Source organism: Myripristis murdjan, chromosome 4 (genome assembly GCF_902150065.1).
Source record: "Myripristis murdjan chromosome 4, fMyrMur1.1, whole genome shotgun sequence".
NCBI lineage: Eukaryota > Metazoa > Chordata > Actinopteri > Holocentriformes > Holocentridae > Myripristis > Myripristis murdjan.
In genome coordinates this window covers 6,411,470-6,426,606 of record NC_043983.1, presented here as the reverse complement: position 1 = coordinate 6,426,606, position 15,137 = coordinate 6,411,470, and the positions used below count along the sequence as shown (strand labels likewise).

Here is a 15,137-nt window from a genome sequence, read left to right as displayed (position 1 = left end):
TAGACACACTGTGACATGTTTCTGCTTAAAAAAAAAAAAAAACATGTCAAACTACCTGTGTTTGTTAAGTTTTTTTCTTTTTTCTTTGCAGTTATTTTAATTTGGGCAAGTTACCAAAGACTGAAAGACTTAAAAATTGAATATTCTCAGCTTTAGTTTTATGGGGGCATAATACTAAAGCTGAGAATATTCTTCTGTGAATATTTTACTCGGTGAGCCACTAACCTCTTTGTCATCACCTGCTGTCGGATCCCTGTCTGGCGTGTTAATTGAGCTGTTGTGATAAACTAAAACAAGCAGGAGGCAAATGAATCAAATGAATCACCAGTCACATTTTTATTGTAATTTTATTTAATTATTTAATCATTCATTCATCGGTAGGAGGCTAAACACAGGAGAAAACTAATGCTGCTGCTAAAATTTGTTTCTATTTGTCTTTGTTACTTAGTTAGAACATACTTATGTCTTATTTTTGCACATATTTTTATATTTATATAGTTCTAAATCTTGGGATTATTCATTTGTATTTTCCAAATATGTCCAAATATCTGAATAATATCTTAAATTAATTATTAATGGCATGTGTTTAAAATGTCCTTTTGGCTTTCATGGTTATAGTAAACAAAGAGAGAATTTTATTATTAAGTTTCCACCTTTTTTAGCATTAAGAACTCAAATTCAGTCTGCCTGTCTGCTTTTTAAAACTGTTAAAACTAGGACCTTGTGTTAATTTTAATAGTTTCACAGTTTGCATAATGTCACCTGTGTGTTCAGTCTGTTGCCTGGAACTGGTCTATTTGTATTTCTGCTTATTTCCAGAGAGATGAAATGAGCAAAAACATACCTCCTATGGAACTGCATCTGGTGTCAATCACAGCAGCTCTGCCCTCCGTTTCCATGATCACAGCACATCAGTGTTAACCACAACGGGGAAAAAAATCAAATCAGTCTGTCACACCAAACAGGCTTTTTTGATAAAACTAACAGGAAAGAAAGCTTTAATCCACCACTGCTTTGCCACACGTCTTCTGTTTTGGACAGGTGTAATCTGACCTGAGCTGAGCTTGTAAATGGCAGTAATTAGTGACCAAGTGTCACTTTGGACATGTAAAGCCTCAGTGCATACATGCCGCTCTGCAGTGGCCTGTAAATAATTAGCCTCAGATGACCAGCAGGGATGGAGCAACAGTGAGTGTCACTTATCAGACAAGGAAATGGCAGTCCCAGCCAGTTAGATTGGGACATTTACGGTTAGCAGGATGCATGAGTGTATGTTGGAGGAACTGGTTTCTCTGTCAGTGAATCCACTTTCCCATAACAGAAACACTGTGCCAACCAGCCAGATTAAAAAAAACAAGGCAGACAGGTATTTGGGCTCATTAATATAATTCACCCCTCAGTCTAAATATTCATATGATTAGGACAAACTGACACTGTGAGCCAATCATAAAACTATGACTAAGCAGATTTGCCCCCATGTGGTGACCTGTCTCACACTGATTACAGTCAGCAGGGATGTACTTGTGACTTCCAGGTAGGCTTGACAGGAAGCCTCATCGTCACATATTTATTATGTCTGTTCTTTTTACCAGACAAAGGTGTGGTGGCAGCTATGAGTTTAACTTCTTTCCTTTGGGAAACTGGGCCAGAAAGTCAGCCATATGTGCACAAAAGGTTAGAAATAATTGTGTAGTCCTGAAATAGTGACTGCACAATTAATTCAGCTGCACATGCATCATATTTTCATACTTACCTTGCAGAATATTACTCAGCATATGCATATGGCCTTGTTGATACATTGGCCTAACCCTAACCTCTTCCAGCATAAATCAGCTTTTAAAATGATCAAAAATTTAAATTTTGTAAAAAAAAAAAAATTAAAAAAAAATTAAAGGACCATACCAGCAATTTTGAATGTTTGGCTCACTCACTACCACATTTTACCATTTTTCAAATCATTTAGGGGTACTTGGATTTTTAAACATTTAATCAAAATCCCTGTTTTCAACTTTGAATTTTTGGTTTGAACACCCACCCCATACTGTTCTGCCTCTGTGACTAACAAAGTCATAAACCACAGAACTGATAAGTGGATGAGTGAAGCAAACATATCCCCAAGGACTATTTCCATCACCAAAACAACAGTGCCGCTAATGTGGAAGGACTTTATTACGGTGATGGAGTACTGGTGTGAAGAAAGTTTGAGGTCTCTGAAAGCTCATTTACATATCATAGTGAAATGAATGGAAACCAATGGCTGGAGAAAAGGGACAAAATATGACATCAGAGTTCTAAAACAACTGTATGCTTTGAGGAAAGATTAGTTAAAAGTATATGCATTTTGTCGATGTTAGGCTTAACATACAGAACAACTGATGTGAAAAATGTATACTTTCACACAGGAGACATGTAGGAACCCTCGATTAATGAACCACACAACTTATTTCAGTCAACATATTTATTGCTAAAGATGTGAAGTTCATATTTACAAGAATAGTAGAAAATTTCCTCGAGAACGCATACAGTTCCACCTAATAACTTTAATGTACTGTAGACACGGAACTTATTGTGTGAAACATAATTTCTTGCAGCAGCTCATGTTACTGACTGAAACCGCTGCAGTCAAGACTGGATTTAAAGGCAAATAATATATATCTCTTTTAAAAGACATACACAGAACATTTTAATATCCCAAGATGATACCTCACATTTGAGGGATCTTGGTCAAGGCTGCTAGAGAGAGGGTCTGAACAGAGTTCATTTTAGGCTCCGCCCACAGTCCAGGAGCCGAACCGGTGATCCTGGTTCACCGACCTTTACTACAGTCCCACCTGCAACACGACGGCAGGCAACAGTCAACAGTCACATGTCAAGAGGTCACAAGTCAGGCCTGCGGGAGCGACAGGTTCATATTTATTTTCCTTTGCGCCCTTTTCCGCTCTTCACCCCTCCTTTACCGCCTTTTGCCGGCCTGCCTTTGCCTCCCTTGCCTTTGCCTCCCTTGCCTTTGCCCCCAGGGGCGCGCTGCTCTTTCCTCTGCATTCCCCGCATGTCTTTCTTCATGCGGCTGTCCACCACTTTGAAGACTCCTTTGACGCCGGCGGGACGACGCACCTTCTTGCCGGCGCCCCTCTTGGCCACCACGTACGTCACTTCTCTCTTCTCTTTGCCCACGCCTGCTTTCTTGTAGATACTGGAGGAACAGGGGGTTAGGGGGGCAGAGTTAGATTTGAGATAAGAGCAAATGGCAGCATGGCAGTGGGTGTTGCACAGGTTTGCTGAGATTTATGCTTTTTCAAAAACTCACCTTCCAAGCTGAGTGCACAATTATTTCTGGTGGGTCTCTGCTCTAAGTTACCATTACAAACATGTGACTTTATATCAATTATGGGCCAATGTAAGTTGTGACAAAGACCTGTTGATCATATAACTCCTTGGTCATTGATTGGTCAATAAAACTTACTGAATACACCTTTAAAATAAAGAGATTACAGAATGTTCAATATGCCATATTTTAAGAAATAAAAATACTATATAATATATATATAACACCTACTAACATCAACTAGTGAAGTTAAATTTAACTTGGTGCCCTACATGAACAGATATGGCGATTTGTCTGCCTGCAGTAAAAACCTCCTGATGTGCTTCACTCAGGGTCAAATAGCAGATTTTCTCCTCACGTTTGAGTCCAGCCCTACACGTGAGGTGACGTACCTCTTCAGCTGAGCCATTTTCTCCCTCTCAGAAATGTCCACTGTGTTGACCACCGCCTCCGCTTTCTTCTTCGCCTGCTCCATCTTCTTCAGCATCTGAGGAAGTCACACAGGACGAGCGGCAATCAGCATCTGGTGAAACACCTTCTACATTCCCTGATTTCTATTTTCACCGACGTTTACTCAGATTACTGTGTGTGGTCATTTATGGTTTCCCCTCTCTCACCCTCCTCTTCTTCCTGGCCTTGGCCTCGGCCACCCGTTTGATGGGCCGGGCGTTGATCTCCTTCCATTTCTCCTTGTACTCCTCCACCATCTCCTTGGTAACGGGCACCGGCTTCTTCCGGTGTTTCCTCTCGTCTTCCACAAACCAATCAGGAATTTCCCACTCCTGCTCCGAGTTTGCAAACCTACAGTCGTACACAGGCCCATTATTTTTACTGAATGACGGGGATTTAGACCATAAGTTTGGGGTCAAAATGACTGAGATATAATCAGTCTCTGACATCACCTTCATGAAATTTACATGCCAAGAAAAAAAAAACGTATTAAACAACAAAAACATATATACACACATACATCTTCATAGAAATGTCACCGTTCCTCTTATCAGTGCTATTTCATGTACAGGCTAACGCATTGTGTGTTCATTTAAACTTGGTCACACACGTCTACAATGGATCGAGTTTACGGTTCATCATGAGGTAAACCAGAACTCATGATAACTGAGGAATTCGACAAATCTTATTAGAGAAATTATCAGTTAGATTCACACTTATATCTGCAGAAATGCTCTTGGCTAACTATGATACAGTTAAAAGAGAAGAGCTGGGCCACACACTGGACTGAGTCTCTCTGTCTCACACACACACCTGTGGAAGGAGCCGTCCACCAGGTCCCTGGCTCTCTTCTTGGACGTTGCGATCTGGCAGCCCAGCGCCAAACCTTCAGCGTCCAGGATCCTGGCTCGCTTACCTGGGAGAAAGAGCAAACAAACATCCGTTAAGTCCCACGCCGCCTGAAGCCCTCTCACAGGCTGCATGTAAATGGGTCAAGAACTGCGTCTGTCACTTGGTTTTGCGTCGGCCTTTGTGTCATGAAAGTGGGCTTGAATCTCCGTATATGAGAGCAATAAATTGAATGATTTACTTTCTTCAAGAGATTATTCTGATAGGAATTCATAAGGAATGACATTAATAAGAAGAAACAAAACTACAAATGACAATCAATAAACTCCGAATATCAAACCCGAGTGATGGCGCGTGCAGATCTGGTAAAAAGACACAATCTTTATTATGTCCACGTCTTAGTCTTTGACACATTAGCGTCTTTGGATTATTGCTGCTGTGAGGCAACAGTAAGGACCAGTACATTTACACTGTAAGCTAAATGCTCAAAGTGTAAATGTTTCTTTACTCACTGGTGCTTTCTATAGGAACAACTTTGAAGTCGTCGTCATCAGCCGCTCCTGAGAGCCCACCGGCCCCTCTGCCCTGCTTCATCCTGGCAATCTCCCTGGAACAACAACAAATGCCTTGTTTTTAAAACTGTGATTCTGCAAAGAGTGAAAATCACATTCTATGGAGTACAACAGGTGGTGACAACACCTGGCACCAAGGATCAACACACACAGCAAACACCATTTTCAGGGGAATACTTTCCTTTCAATCAGTAGATGTCAGGCTTCGAGGTGGTTTGGATATGGGGTTTAGTTACTCTTTAGGCTATTTTTTAAATTGATGATTAACCCAGTTCATTATAACAAACATGTTTCACTTCAAATTATATGTTTGCAGTTAATTAGCCTGCAAAAAAATGCAAAATAACGCCATTTAAGTGGGATCATTTAAATGCACAAATGAGTTTTTACTTCTCATCGTCGCTGCTGTCATCGTCTGAGTCGCTGTCACTCTCCTCCTCAGCTTCCTGTGAAGGTCCCGCCTCCACCTCCGCCTCCGCCTCCGCCTCCGCCTCCGCCTCCTCTTGCTGAACTGGTTCCTCTGCCTCCTCCTCCTCAGCCTTCCTCTTCTTGCCTTTTCCTTCAGAGATTTGACATTTTATTTACACCAATCCCATTATTTCTACTTCACATATAAACGACAAATACAGTCTCAGTAAACAAAGGTCAGTTTATTATGTTTTTTCTATTAATTTCATCTGGATTCCTTCTGAGGTGAGTGGTTTAGCTTAGTGTTTTTTTTTTTCACCTCATTGATAGATACAGCACCTATAAAATAATGGATATTTCATCAACATGTGCAAACACAGCTGAAATAGTGAAGATGGTTACCTGTTGTTTGCCTGCTCTGGAGCCACTCAGCCTGTCTGAGTTCGCTCTCTGCGTCTTCTTCCAGGCCGAGCTCAGAGAAGATGCCCTGTGCAGCAACCAGGGAGGAAGGCAGAGTCTCAGGTCAGAGTTCACACACACACACCGACTTCAAGAAATACTTAAGAGGAAGATCAGCAGCTTTGTCACACAAGTACAAGTGACGAACACTCATTTTATTACCCTGTTCCACACAACAACGAGGTGAGGGGGGAACTTAGCACTTATTTGTCTGGAGAATTACTGACAGGGGAAATATGCCTGAGCTCCTGCTTCTGTCAAGATGTGTTTTATGAAGGCAGTGCACGTGGACAAACCTTGCTGAACCACAGGTTTGTCTCTCGCTCTTTTTTCACATCCTTTTCTTCCAGTTCCACCAGCAAGCCACTTTCCTCTCCTTCGTCATCCTCCTCCTTCTCACTGAAGGTCACCCTGAAATGCACACACAAGTCAGTTAGAGCTAATGTAATAAATAATAGAATAAAAAATTAAAAGCTATCCAGTGGAGTTTGTGACCAGGTGCATGTCATGGACAAAATATTAAAAAATTATAATGATATTCAAAATGTTTATCAGGCCTCAAAAACAGTGTTTTTTGATAAGAAATTTTCAGTGGAAAGGAAACCAACAGTGTTTACGAGGTTACAGCTATATTAGGTACCATTATCAAAGCATGAGGTTTCTTGAGAATGTCTACAAGTGCATTTAGTGCACACTGAAGGGTAGCAGATGGTCAGAAGGAGCTTAGATGCCAACTGATGAGGCTGTGGTCATACCACTTCTTGACTGAAATAACAGATGGTAACAAGTGGTGACCCAACTTGGTCCGTGGGCTAAATATTATTCCAAAATAACTTTTTTTTTCTTCTTTTTTTGAAATCAGCAACAACACACAAATCACTCACCCATCAAAGGCACTGAAAACTGTGAAGTGCACCATGTACACATATCAACTAGACACATTTTTAGACACAAGATGTAGTTGGCCAATTCTCTGTTTGTTGGTGCTGCAGTCAATCCGAGCAACCCAACTGTTTTGAGTGCCCGATGTAGACGAAGCCCACTGACTCTTTGCCACCTAATGACACAGTCTCCACACTCACAGTTGGACTGCAACGCCTCTAGGGGCAGTAAAATAATACATTTTATGAGTTAGCAAGATCTAACATCCTTCTGTGCTTGACACAACAAGCCACTTTTGATTCTTGACATGCTCCTGCTGATTTTGGTATTGCATTATACACTGCCTGGCCAAAAAAAAAGACGCCACCTGGATTTAACTAAGCAAATAGGTAAGAGACTCCTATTGGATAATTACTGCATGGGCGATTATCTTTGTTGTTTAACCCCAACTGATGCAATGAGTAGCTTCTCATTTCTTAAACAAACATGTCGAAAGACACATCCTGTGGTCGTGGAAAAGATGTTGGTCTGTTTGAGAAGGGTCAAATCATTGGCATGCATCAAGCAGAGAAAACATCTAAGGAGATTGCAGAAACCACTAAAATTGGGTTAAGAAATGTCCAACGCATTATTAAAAACTGGAAGGATAGACCACATTTAGCCTGTTCCAGAGTGATGGGCACATCAGGGTAAGAAGAGAGGCAGATGAAGTGATGCACCCATCATGCCTAGTCCCTACTGTACAAGCCTGTGGGGGCAGTGCTCTGATCTGGGGCTGCTGCAGTTGGTCAGGTGGAGCTTCAGCAACATTATGTGCCCAAAGAATGAGGTCAGCTGACTACCTGAATATACTGATTGACCAGGTGATTCCATCAATGGATTTTTTCTTCCCTGATGGCACGGGCATCTTCCAAGATGACAATGCCAGGATTCATCGGGCTCAAATCATGAAAGAGTGGTTCAGGGAGCATGAGACATCATTTTCACACATGGATTGGCCACCACAGAGCCAGTAGTCCGACTCTCAATACAAGATCTTGGTGAAAAAATAATGCAACACTGGATGGAAATAAATCTTGTGACATTGCAGAAGCTTATCGAAACCGTAATCAAAGCTAAAGGCGGTCCAATGAAATATTAGTGTGTGACCTTTTTTTTTTTGGTGGCGACTTTCCTTGTTTCATCTTTGAGGTTTCAGCCTGAAACATGACACCACAGCCTGTGTTGCTGCATCACTACAAAATAAACACAATCCCTTACTTCTTCTTTTTTGCTGCCTTCTTCTCCAGTTCCTCCTGTCTCTGCTCCACCTCTTCCAGGTCTTCATCGTCCAAATCAGAGGCCAGGGACATTTTGTCGTCATCGTCCTCCTCCTCAGAGAAGTGGAAGTCCTCCTCTCCGTCTGCTAGGGCGTCTGCTCCCTGCATGTCGCCCTTGGATATTTCAGCAAGCGCCTGGGGGGGCAGGGGAAGGGTGGAGAAAGAACCACAGGTACGTTAAATTAACATCAGCACAAAGTCCAGCGGGCTGCGGACATGAACAGTCAAACTTGTTTTGGATGCGTGTGTGTGTGTCTGTGCGTCCCTCACCTTGGCTTTGTTGATGGTGCTGAGGGAGAACATGGCTGAGTCGGTGGTGTCGGCGATAGAGACGCCTGGCAGGTCCATCTTCAGCTCGACCCTCTCCCTCTGCTTCCTCCTCTCCTTCAGCAGCTTCCTCTTCTTCCTGAAGCACAGCCAAATGACGATAACACATACAAAAACTTACAAGCTTTTCAAACAATTATACTCTGATTTTATGTTTGTGTTTTGACTGACATGAGTCACATCACTGGAACAGCAGCAATGTCAGACTTTGCCACTAAAATGATCCTAATTGAGAAAAAAAAACACAACAGCTACGTGGCCGTAATCCAAACAAGCAAACAAACCTGAGGGGAAAAAAAGAAACTAATATCTTTGAAAAGGTCTGTCTGACCAGCTTGAAGCCGTACCGTTTGAGGTCGGCCACCTCTTCGGCTTTCAGCTGCGCCAGTTTCTTCTCCATCTCTGCCTCCTCGTCCTCCTCATCTTCCTCAACCGCCTGTTTCTTCTGGTCTGGCTCGTCCTCTGCATCGCTTGCTTCTTCGTCAGAGCTTAAGCTATGGAGAAAGCCAAGAGGATGTTTTGACATTTTAAATGCAGGGATGCATACTGGCAGAGGATGTATGAATAAATTCACTGGTGTCATCGACCAATTACAGTGTTTCATTTTTTGGTTTGTTTTTGCTGTGTTTTATTAATGGCTGTGCTCAAGAATTTACTTGATCTCCAGGTCGGGCTGCTTGGCCTCCGTCCTCAGTTTCTTGGCCAGGTATCTCCTCAGCTTGGTCCTCCAGTTCAACAGCAGGCTAATGTTGGATGAAGGGACACACACACACACATAAGCAAAATTCACTAAAGACACAATTAGATACTAAAAAGGACTATAATAGCCAGTTACAGGCAGCATACCTCTACCTATATCATAACAGAGCGACAGGGTTAGGGCTTACCGGAGCTCTTTGCGGCCCAGGACTTTGATGTCACGACAACACTCCTTAATCTCATCGCTGGTGGCTTGGTGTGACCCCAGGTCGGCGTTGTCGAAGGTGATCTGGATAAACAAGAGCAGCAGGGTCAGCCTAAGACAAGAAGGCTTCTCCTCTGCCTGTTTCCCGTCACTTCTCCACATTACCATTCAAATTAGACTGAGGAATTTTCCATGACATCTAAAGCACCACTGCAGACTGTTCCTCCTGCTGGCTTGTGATAATGATGGTTGAGGAATTCAGGTTTATGTCAATTCACAACAGATGAAATTTCATTGAGGAAAAAAGACCTGTGAGGCAAAGAACTAAAACTAAAAAACTGGAACTAAAAATGATTCATATAATGTGCATGAGTACAGCGGCTTTGGTATGAACAAATCATATTTGGTTCTCAAATTCTCCAAGTTCATCATATTTTAGCACCTACACTAATTCCGCTTCACTTTTTTACTGGAAAAATGGAAAAGATAATTTTGGTAATTACTGTGTCACAGACCGTGGCTGTTTTATATCCTCTATTGGCCCTCCATAATAATAACAATTTGGGCAATTACCAGGCATATACAATCCCAAAAGGAAATCTCACCTCGCTGGCTTTGCCCAGGAAGTCCACAGGGTTCTCCGCTTTAAGGAAGGCCGTCAGTGTGAAACTGTGGTAGAGTGTCAGATCACCGTCTGTGTATCCCTCCGCCTGGAGCAGAAAAAGACCCGTTGATCAGTAATGGATAGATTGGTGTGTTTTAACTGACCAAAGTATCAAATGTGGCCTGACTGTCACGTAGGTTAAAACAGAGTGAAAAGTCAGTCTCAAGAAAAGGGTTTCCCACAAGTCTGGCAGGCTGCTGAGCCAAAGCATCATGGGAAAATGAATTTTAAACATGGATGCTTGGGGCTGCTGCAGGTGCTGGAGCATCTGCGTATTTCCCAAACAATTCTGTGGAAAGGTCACTGAATGAAACACATCCTGAGCAAAATGTCAAAAAAAACTTTTCTTATTGTTTGTTTCTCAATAGCAACTGTATTTCCTGATCGCACCTAATTCAAACAACAGTAATATTTAGAGCGGTATCTGCTATTAAAACTGCTTATTATTTAGTTACCTCATTAAGTAGTTAACTCATCTATCTGCCTATCCATTTCATTTCAAACTCATTCTGAATTCACAGTATTTTACAAATATCACATCATGTGTATGATGCTACATGATGAGAAGTGGTTCTTTTATGTCGAGCCACACACACCTTGGGCTTCTTGACAGGAATCAGGTCTTTCACAGTCTTGGCCTGAACCTCCACCTCTTTGAAGGCATGCTTCGGGTCAAAGAACTTGCTGTCGATTTTGTCAGGGGCAACAAAACCTACATTTGGAAACAAAAAGAAGTTAAGTTAGGAGAGTTATAAAGACACGCAATCAGAAAAACACAAAAAGACATAAACTACTAATCACAGACTGCAGAATGCACTGACCCTGGCAGATGACGAAGATCTCGGCAGACTCGTTCCTGGAGGCCTGCGGCTTGGTGGCCTGCACCTTCTTGAAGAACTGCTGGAAGATCCAGAGCAGCGGCTGGTAGTCTTTGGAGCGGAAAACCTTGGTGACAAAAGTGCCGCCTTTGGCCAGGAACTCACAGGCCAGTTTGAGGGCCATGAGGGTCAGGTGAGCTGGAAGGGGGGCAGAGAGAGAGACAAGGAAACCGGCTCAACTCCAATCACTTCAGCTCAAATGTGAACATAACAGAAAAAACAGGGGATAATGGGAGGAAAAACCCTTAACTTAAAAATTCATGTTAACGTACAAAAACAGGATTGCATTAAATTTATATGAAATTACTATGTTGTTATAATAACTATATACAACAGTAATGTGTATATATAATGACTACTGCACTAAAGAGGAAATTCACTGACACTGAGTGTGTTTCTTAGGCTGTACTGGAAAAATATCCATAAGCAGCATCCAGTCAGTACTCCTAAAGCTGTGTCCTCTCTCAAACTCCCAGCCCTTGCTGCTGTGGCCTCTTACCCTGTGAGAAGGCATCGTGCTGCCAGTTGGCTCCCACATTAGGGGCTCCGTCGTTTAGGACAACGTCCACCTTCCATGTCTGCAGCTCCTTCCTGAGAGCCTGACGATGGGATGAAGAGAACCTCATCAGCCAAGCATGCTTTAGCTTGACCACATTTGAAATACCAAAAATCCCACATGGAAACCTTTAAGACTCATGTATTTCATATATGTTTCACTCAGTTTAACCCTCTGCTGCGTCATTTGGTTGTAATTCAGAATTTGACTGAAGTGACCCTTAAAACAAGCAGTTTGCACTCCATAAGTATTTGTGATGCTACTTTGTGGACAAAGGGATCAGCTAATAACCTCAAGGTACAAGTACATACCATCAAATCCCCATATTGTTGTAGGAGTAGCACATGTTGTCACATTTAGATGACAGTCTCTCTGTCAAGCATCAACATTAACACAACTCTCCAAAGAGAACCACTCTGACAATATTTCCACGTTTCAAACAATCATAACAGTAGGAGGCAGAACAGCGGGGTGAGTGTCTGTGTGTGCCGAGTGTCTGACCGTCTACAGCGCCAGCTCCGCCTCACCTGTCTGCACTTCTCAGTGGTGATGTCTTCCTGCAGGGTCACCACGTTGGGGATGGGCTTGATGGGCACCAGGTCAACACCTGCAGATGAGGAAACAGCGTCAGGACCCAGTCTGACAACACTTTTTGGACATGATCACAGAACTAAACTACTGGACTAAACTGAGATTTTAAAAACTAGCTTGGGATACATTTGGGTCCAACAATAAAAAATAATCGTGGCGCCACTGGACGGTTGGATTCAGGTTGGATTTAGAGATGGGACATTAGAGCTGACCATAAGGACAACGGGACATTCACACACATCAAAGCTTCTGAAAAACTGGACCCAGATGGTGCGTTTAAGCCATCATGACCAGGAGGTTATACTCACCGATTATAAGACTTGACACAGGCATGAACTTGGATGCCACCTGCAACCTGGAGGGAGATTTTGAAGGTGTAAATTAATAGACTCACGGTTTTCAATCCCATTTCTCCACACTTCCGACCATATTTGGATCAAATCTCAAATATCTGCCTACCCGCTACATATTCTACAAAGATTCATACAAAAACTCTCAGCCACACTATCAACTACTATTTTCTGCTCTGACTCTGTTACTTCAGTCTCAACTGAAAACAATCAGACTAATTCTGTTCAGTCTCACATTCAAACTAACAATAATACCTTTTTTTCTGTCAACAATTACAACTGAAATCACACAAACCAGGCCTTTTACACACAAGAGAACCTAATTTACCATCAATTCAGTCCATCAATGCAGACTAAACCATTAACTTACATATTTATTCCCTGTTTTTCATATGTTTGAGTTTAAACACTCTTAAATCACTGCTTGCAGTAAATGCACCCATTTCACTCATGCATAGTATGATAATATCATAATTTTGCAGGCACTGAGATACCCCACTTATGTCATTGAGAAAATCCCTGTGATTTTAGACTATCAGAGTGGGTAAATATGAGTGTCAAATACATAAATAAACACATAAGTAAGCAAGTAAGTATCTAAACACATTTTTTAAAAAAACACAGACTAGAATATTCTCATTTAAGTAACAAATGCCTCTGGTTTAGCTTATATTTGAAGAGGGAAGAGTTGCACTTTGCAGCACTGAGTTTGGTCTTAGCTCGGGGGTAAACGTGGTGTGAGTGAGACAGGTTAGCAGGCTGCTCACCATCCTCCCGGAGCGGCACACAGGTCCACCAGAGCTCTGGCCTTCTGCAGGAACGAGAACTTTCTGTTCAGCTGGATGAGCTTGAAGGAGGACCGAGAGCGGTACCCTGACAAAACACAGGACACGGTGTCAGCATGCTGCCTCGCCTGACGTTTCTAAACGGCGTGGCTAGCTGGACATGCTAACGCTAACCCCCCGCTGCTCTCCTCTCACTCCACATAACCTACCTGTTTCCTTGGCCAAGTGGTAGAACTTGTCTTTTCTGGTCTTCCCGACTTTGAGTTTCTTCCCCATGCCTGTAGCTGCGGCTTTCCGCCCGACTCCGCGACAGAAACAGTTGAATTTGTCAGGACCGGCGACACGCACAACTCTCACGAAAACAAAACACGTGCCGCTGTCTCGGCGCAGATGCTCTACGTCACGAGGCAAGTCTTCTTCTCTGCTGTTACGGCTGACATCCAAGGTGCTGCACGACTGCCCTCGTCTGGACGTGTCATCTTTCCTGGTCCACGATCCATCATGGCCTTGAATCCCATGAATTCAAAGAAGATTCCTCCTAAAATTTAAACAACTCGTCCTCTTCCCTCCGGCAAGTTCCTGTACTACAATATTAATTTAGCAATCTTTCTCTCTTCTCTGTTTCTTGCAATGCCCTCATCATTTCCTCTCTTTCTCATATTTCTTGCACATGACTAGACCGCAATCTGTTGTTTCTGGCACTTGCTATTCTTTATATTCTCTATATTCAACCATTTATATATTTAATACTGTGTTTTTAATATTGATATTGAACATGATGCATGCAGAACTCAACAGTGTGCAGCTACATGCTGTATTGGGCTTCCCCTTATCCAAGTGCTTGGTGTCCTCCTATTGGCTTGGCGCTTTGCTGCCACCGTGTGGTTAATTTCATGTATGATCATCTGCTGTTGTGGGCCTCTGTTCAGTTTAACAGTGCACAGACTGACTTCACTGCTGGGTGAGAGTAATCTACAAACTGTGTCTGCCCTTGTCATTTATTAATATCTGTATTGGGACGACAAAATATCAGGTGGATTAAACTAAAAGCTGTATTTCACCTGTTAAGAAGGGAATAAATGTGGATGACAGATCGGTGGTGGCAAATGGGGTTTATCTCAACATTTGGAAACATACATACAAGTTTTACATACATTTATATTTTAGGCGTGAAGCTGAACTCTTGCCAATCGCGGCATAGAGTGAGCCCAGCTGTAGAATAATCTGTAATTCCTGGATTACATGCAACAGTCACTTGAAGTGCCCTTGAAAGACAAAAAAAGTAACTGCCTAACTTCTCTAGCAGCCTGATGACTTTCCGACATCAATGGCACAAAGACAACAAAGCCATGTGTCTGTACAGCTCTGAAGAAAGGAATTTAATCCTTTAAATTCTGTTATTCTGTGAAAGCAGAGTGACATTCACTTTCACAACGTGTTTGAAGACTTTTCCTCATATAACGAGTGAACCAGCTCAAATGCTTGTCCTGGTTACAAACACTGATGTCACTCACTAACCCAAATGTAGATGATGAATATACAATCCAAGGAGAAAGGCAGGTGGTGATGAAGTTTGGCAGCTTGTAGTCAAATTAAAAGCTTAGAAAAATGGAAATGTTGACCCAAAATTAAATAGTCTCAACTGCATAGACCAGGGGAGCCAACTGTGTGTTATGGAGAGCCAGCAGGCTGCAGGTTTTCATTCCAACCCAAAACTCCACCAGGTGAATGCAAAATGAAATGTCACACTGTTGTATGGAAAAGTTAGACAGCTTATACCTGACACAGCACTTTCAAAACTAACAGGAAGCCATAGCA

At 42.4% G+C, this 15,137-nt stretch overlaps 1 protein-coding gene and 1 non-coding gene across 2 annotated transcripts; both read right to left on the bottom strand.

Moving 5' to 3' along the window:
- Positions 1–2,443: 2,443 nt before the first annotated feature.
- On the bottom strand, positions 2,444–13,732 carry ftsj3 (FtsJ RNA 2'-O-methyltransferase 3). Its single transcript, XM_030050319.1, has 21 exons — positions 13,529–13,732; positions 13,302–13,407; positions 12,493–12,539; positions 12,121–12,200; positions 11,537–11,636; positions 10,981–11,175; positions 10,756–10,871; positions 10,101–10,205; positions 9,479–9,579; positions 9,248–9,334; positions 8,939–9,085; positions 8,535–8,670; positions 8,206–8,399; positions 6,360–6,474; positions 6,007–6,091; positions 5,587–5,755; positions 5,137–5,231; positions 4,589–4,691; positions 3,943–4,126; positions 3,718–3,812; positions 2,444–3,193 (listed from the first exon to the last, which is right to left on the bottom strand). Exons 1-21 carry the CDS (start codon positions 13,593–13,595, stop codon positions 2,914–2,916), a joined length of 2,607 nt encoding a protein of 868 aa, XP_029906179.1. The 5' UTR covers positions 13,596–13,732; the 3' UTR covers positions 2,444–2,913.
- Positions 7,040–7,174, bottom strand: LOC115358547 (small nucleolar RNA SNORA17). Its single transcript, XR_003928192.1, has one exon. It is a non-coding gene; the product is annotated as a small nucleolar RNA SNORA17 (small nucleolar RNA).
- Positions 13,733–15,137: the final 1,405 nt, after the last annotated feature.

Excerpts from the sequence above, each read along its gene's own strand:
- ftsj3 (XM_030050319.1), bottom strand. The coding sequence starts at position 13,595 with ATGGGGAAGAAACTCAAAGTCGGGAAGACCAGAAAAGACAAGTTCTAC. Across the intron at positions 8,400-8,534 it reads GCACCATCAACAAAGCCAAG|GCGCTTGCTGAAATATCCAA; the intron begins GTGAGGGACGCA and ends CTGCCCCCCCAG. Across the intron at positions 3,813-3,942 it reads AGGCCAGGAAGAAGAGGAGG|ATGCTGAAGAAGATGGAGCA; the intron begins GTGAGAGAGGGG and ends TGACTTCCTCAG.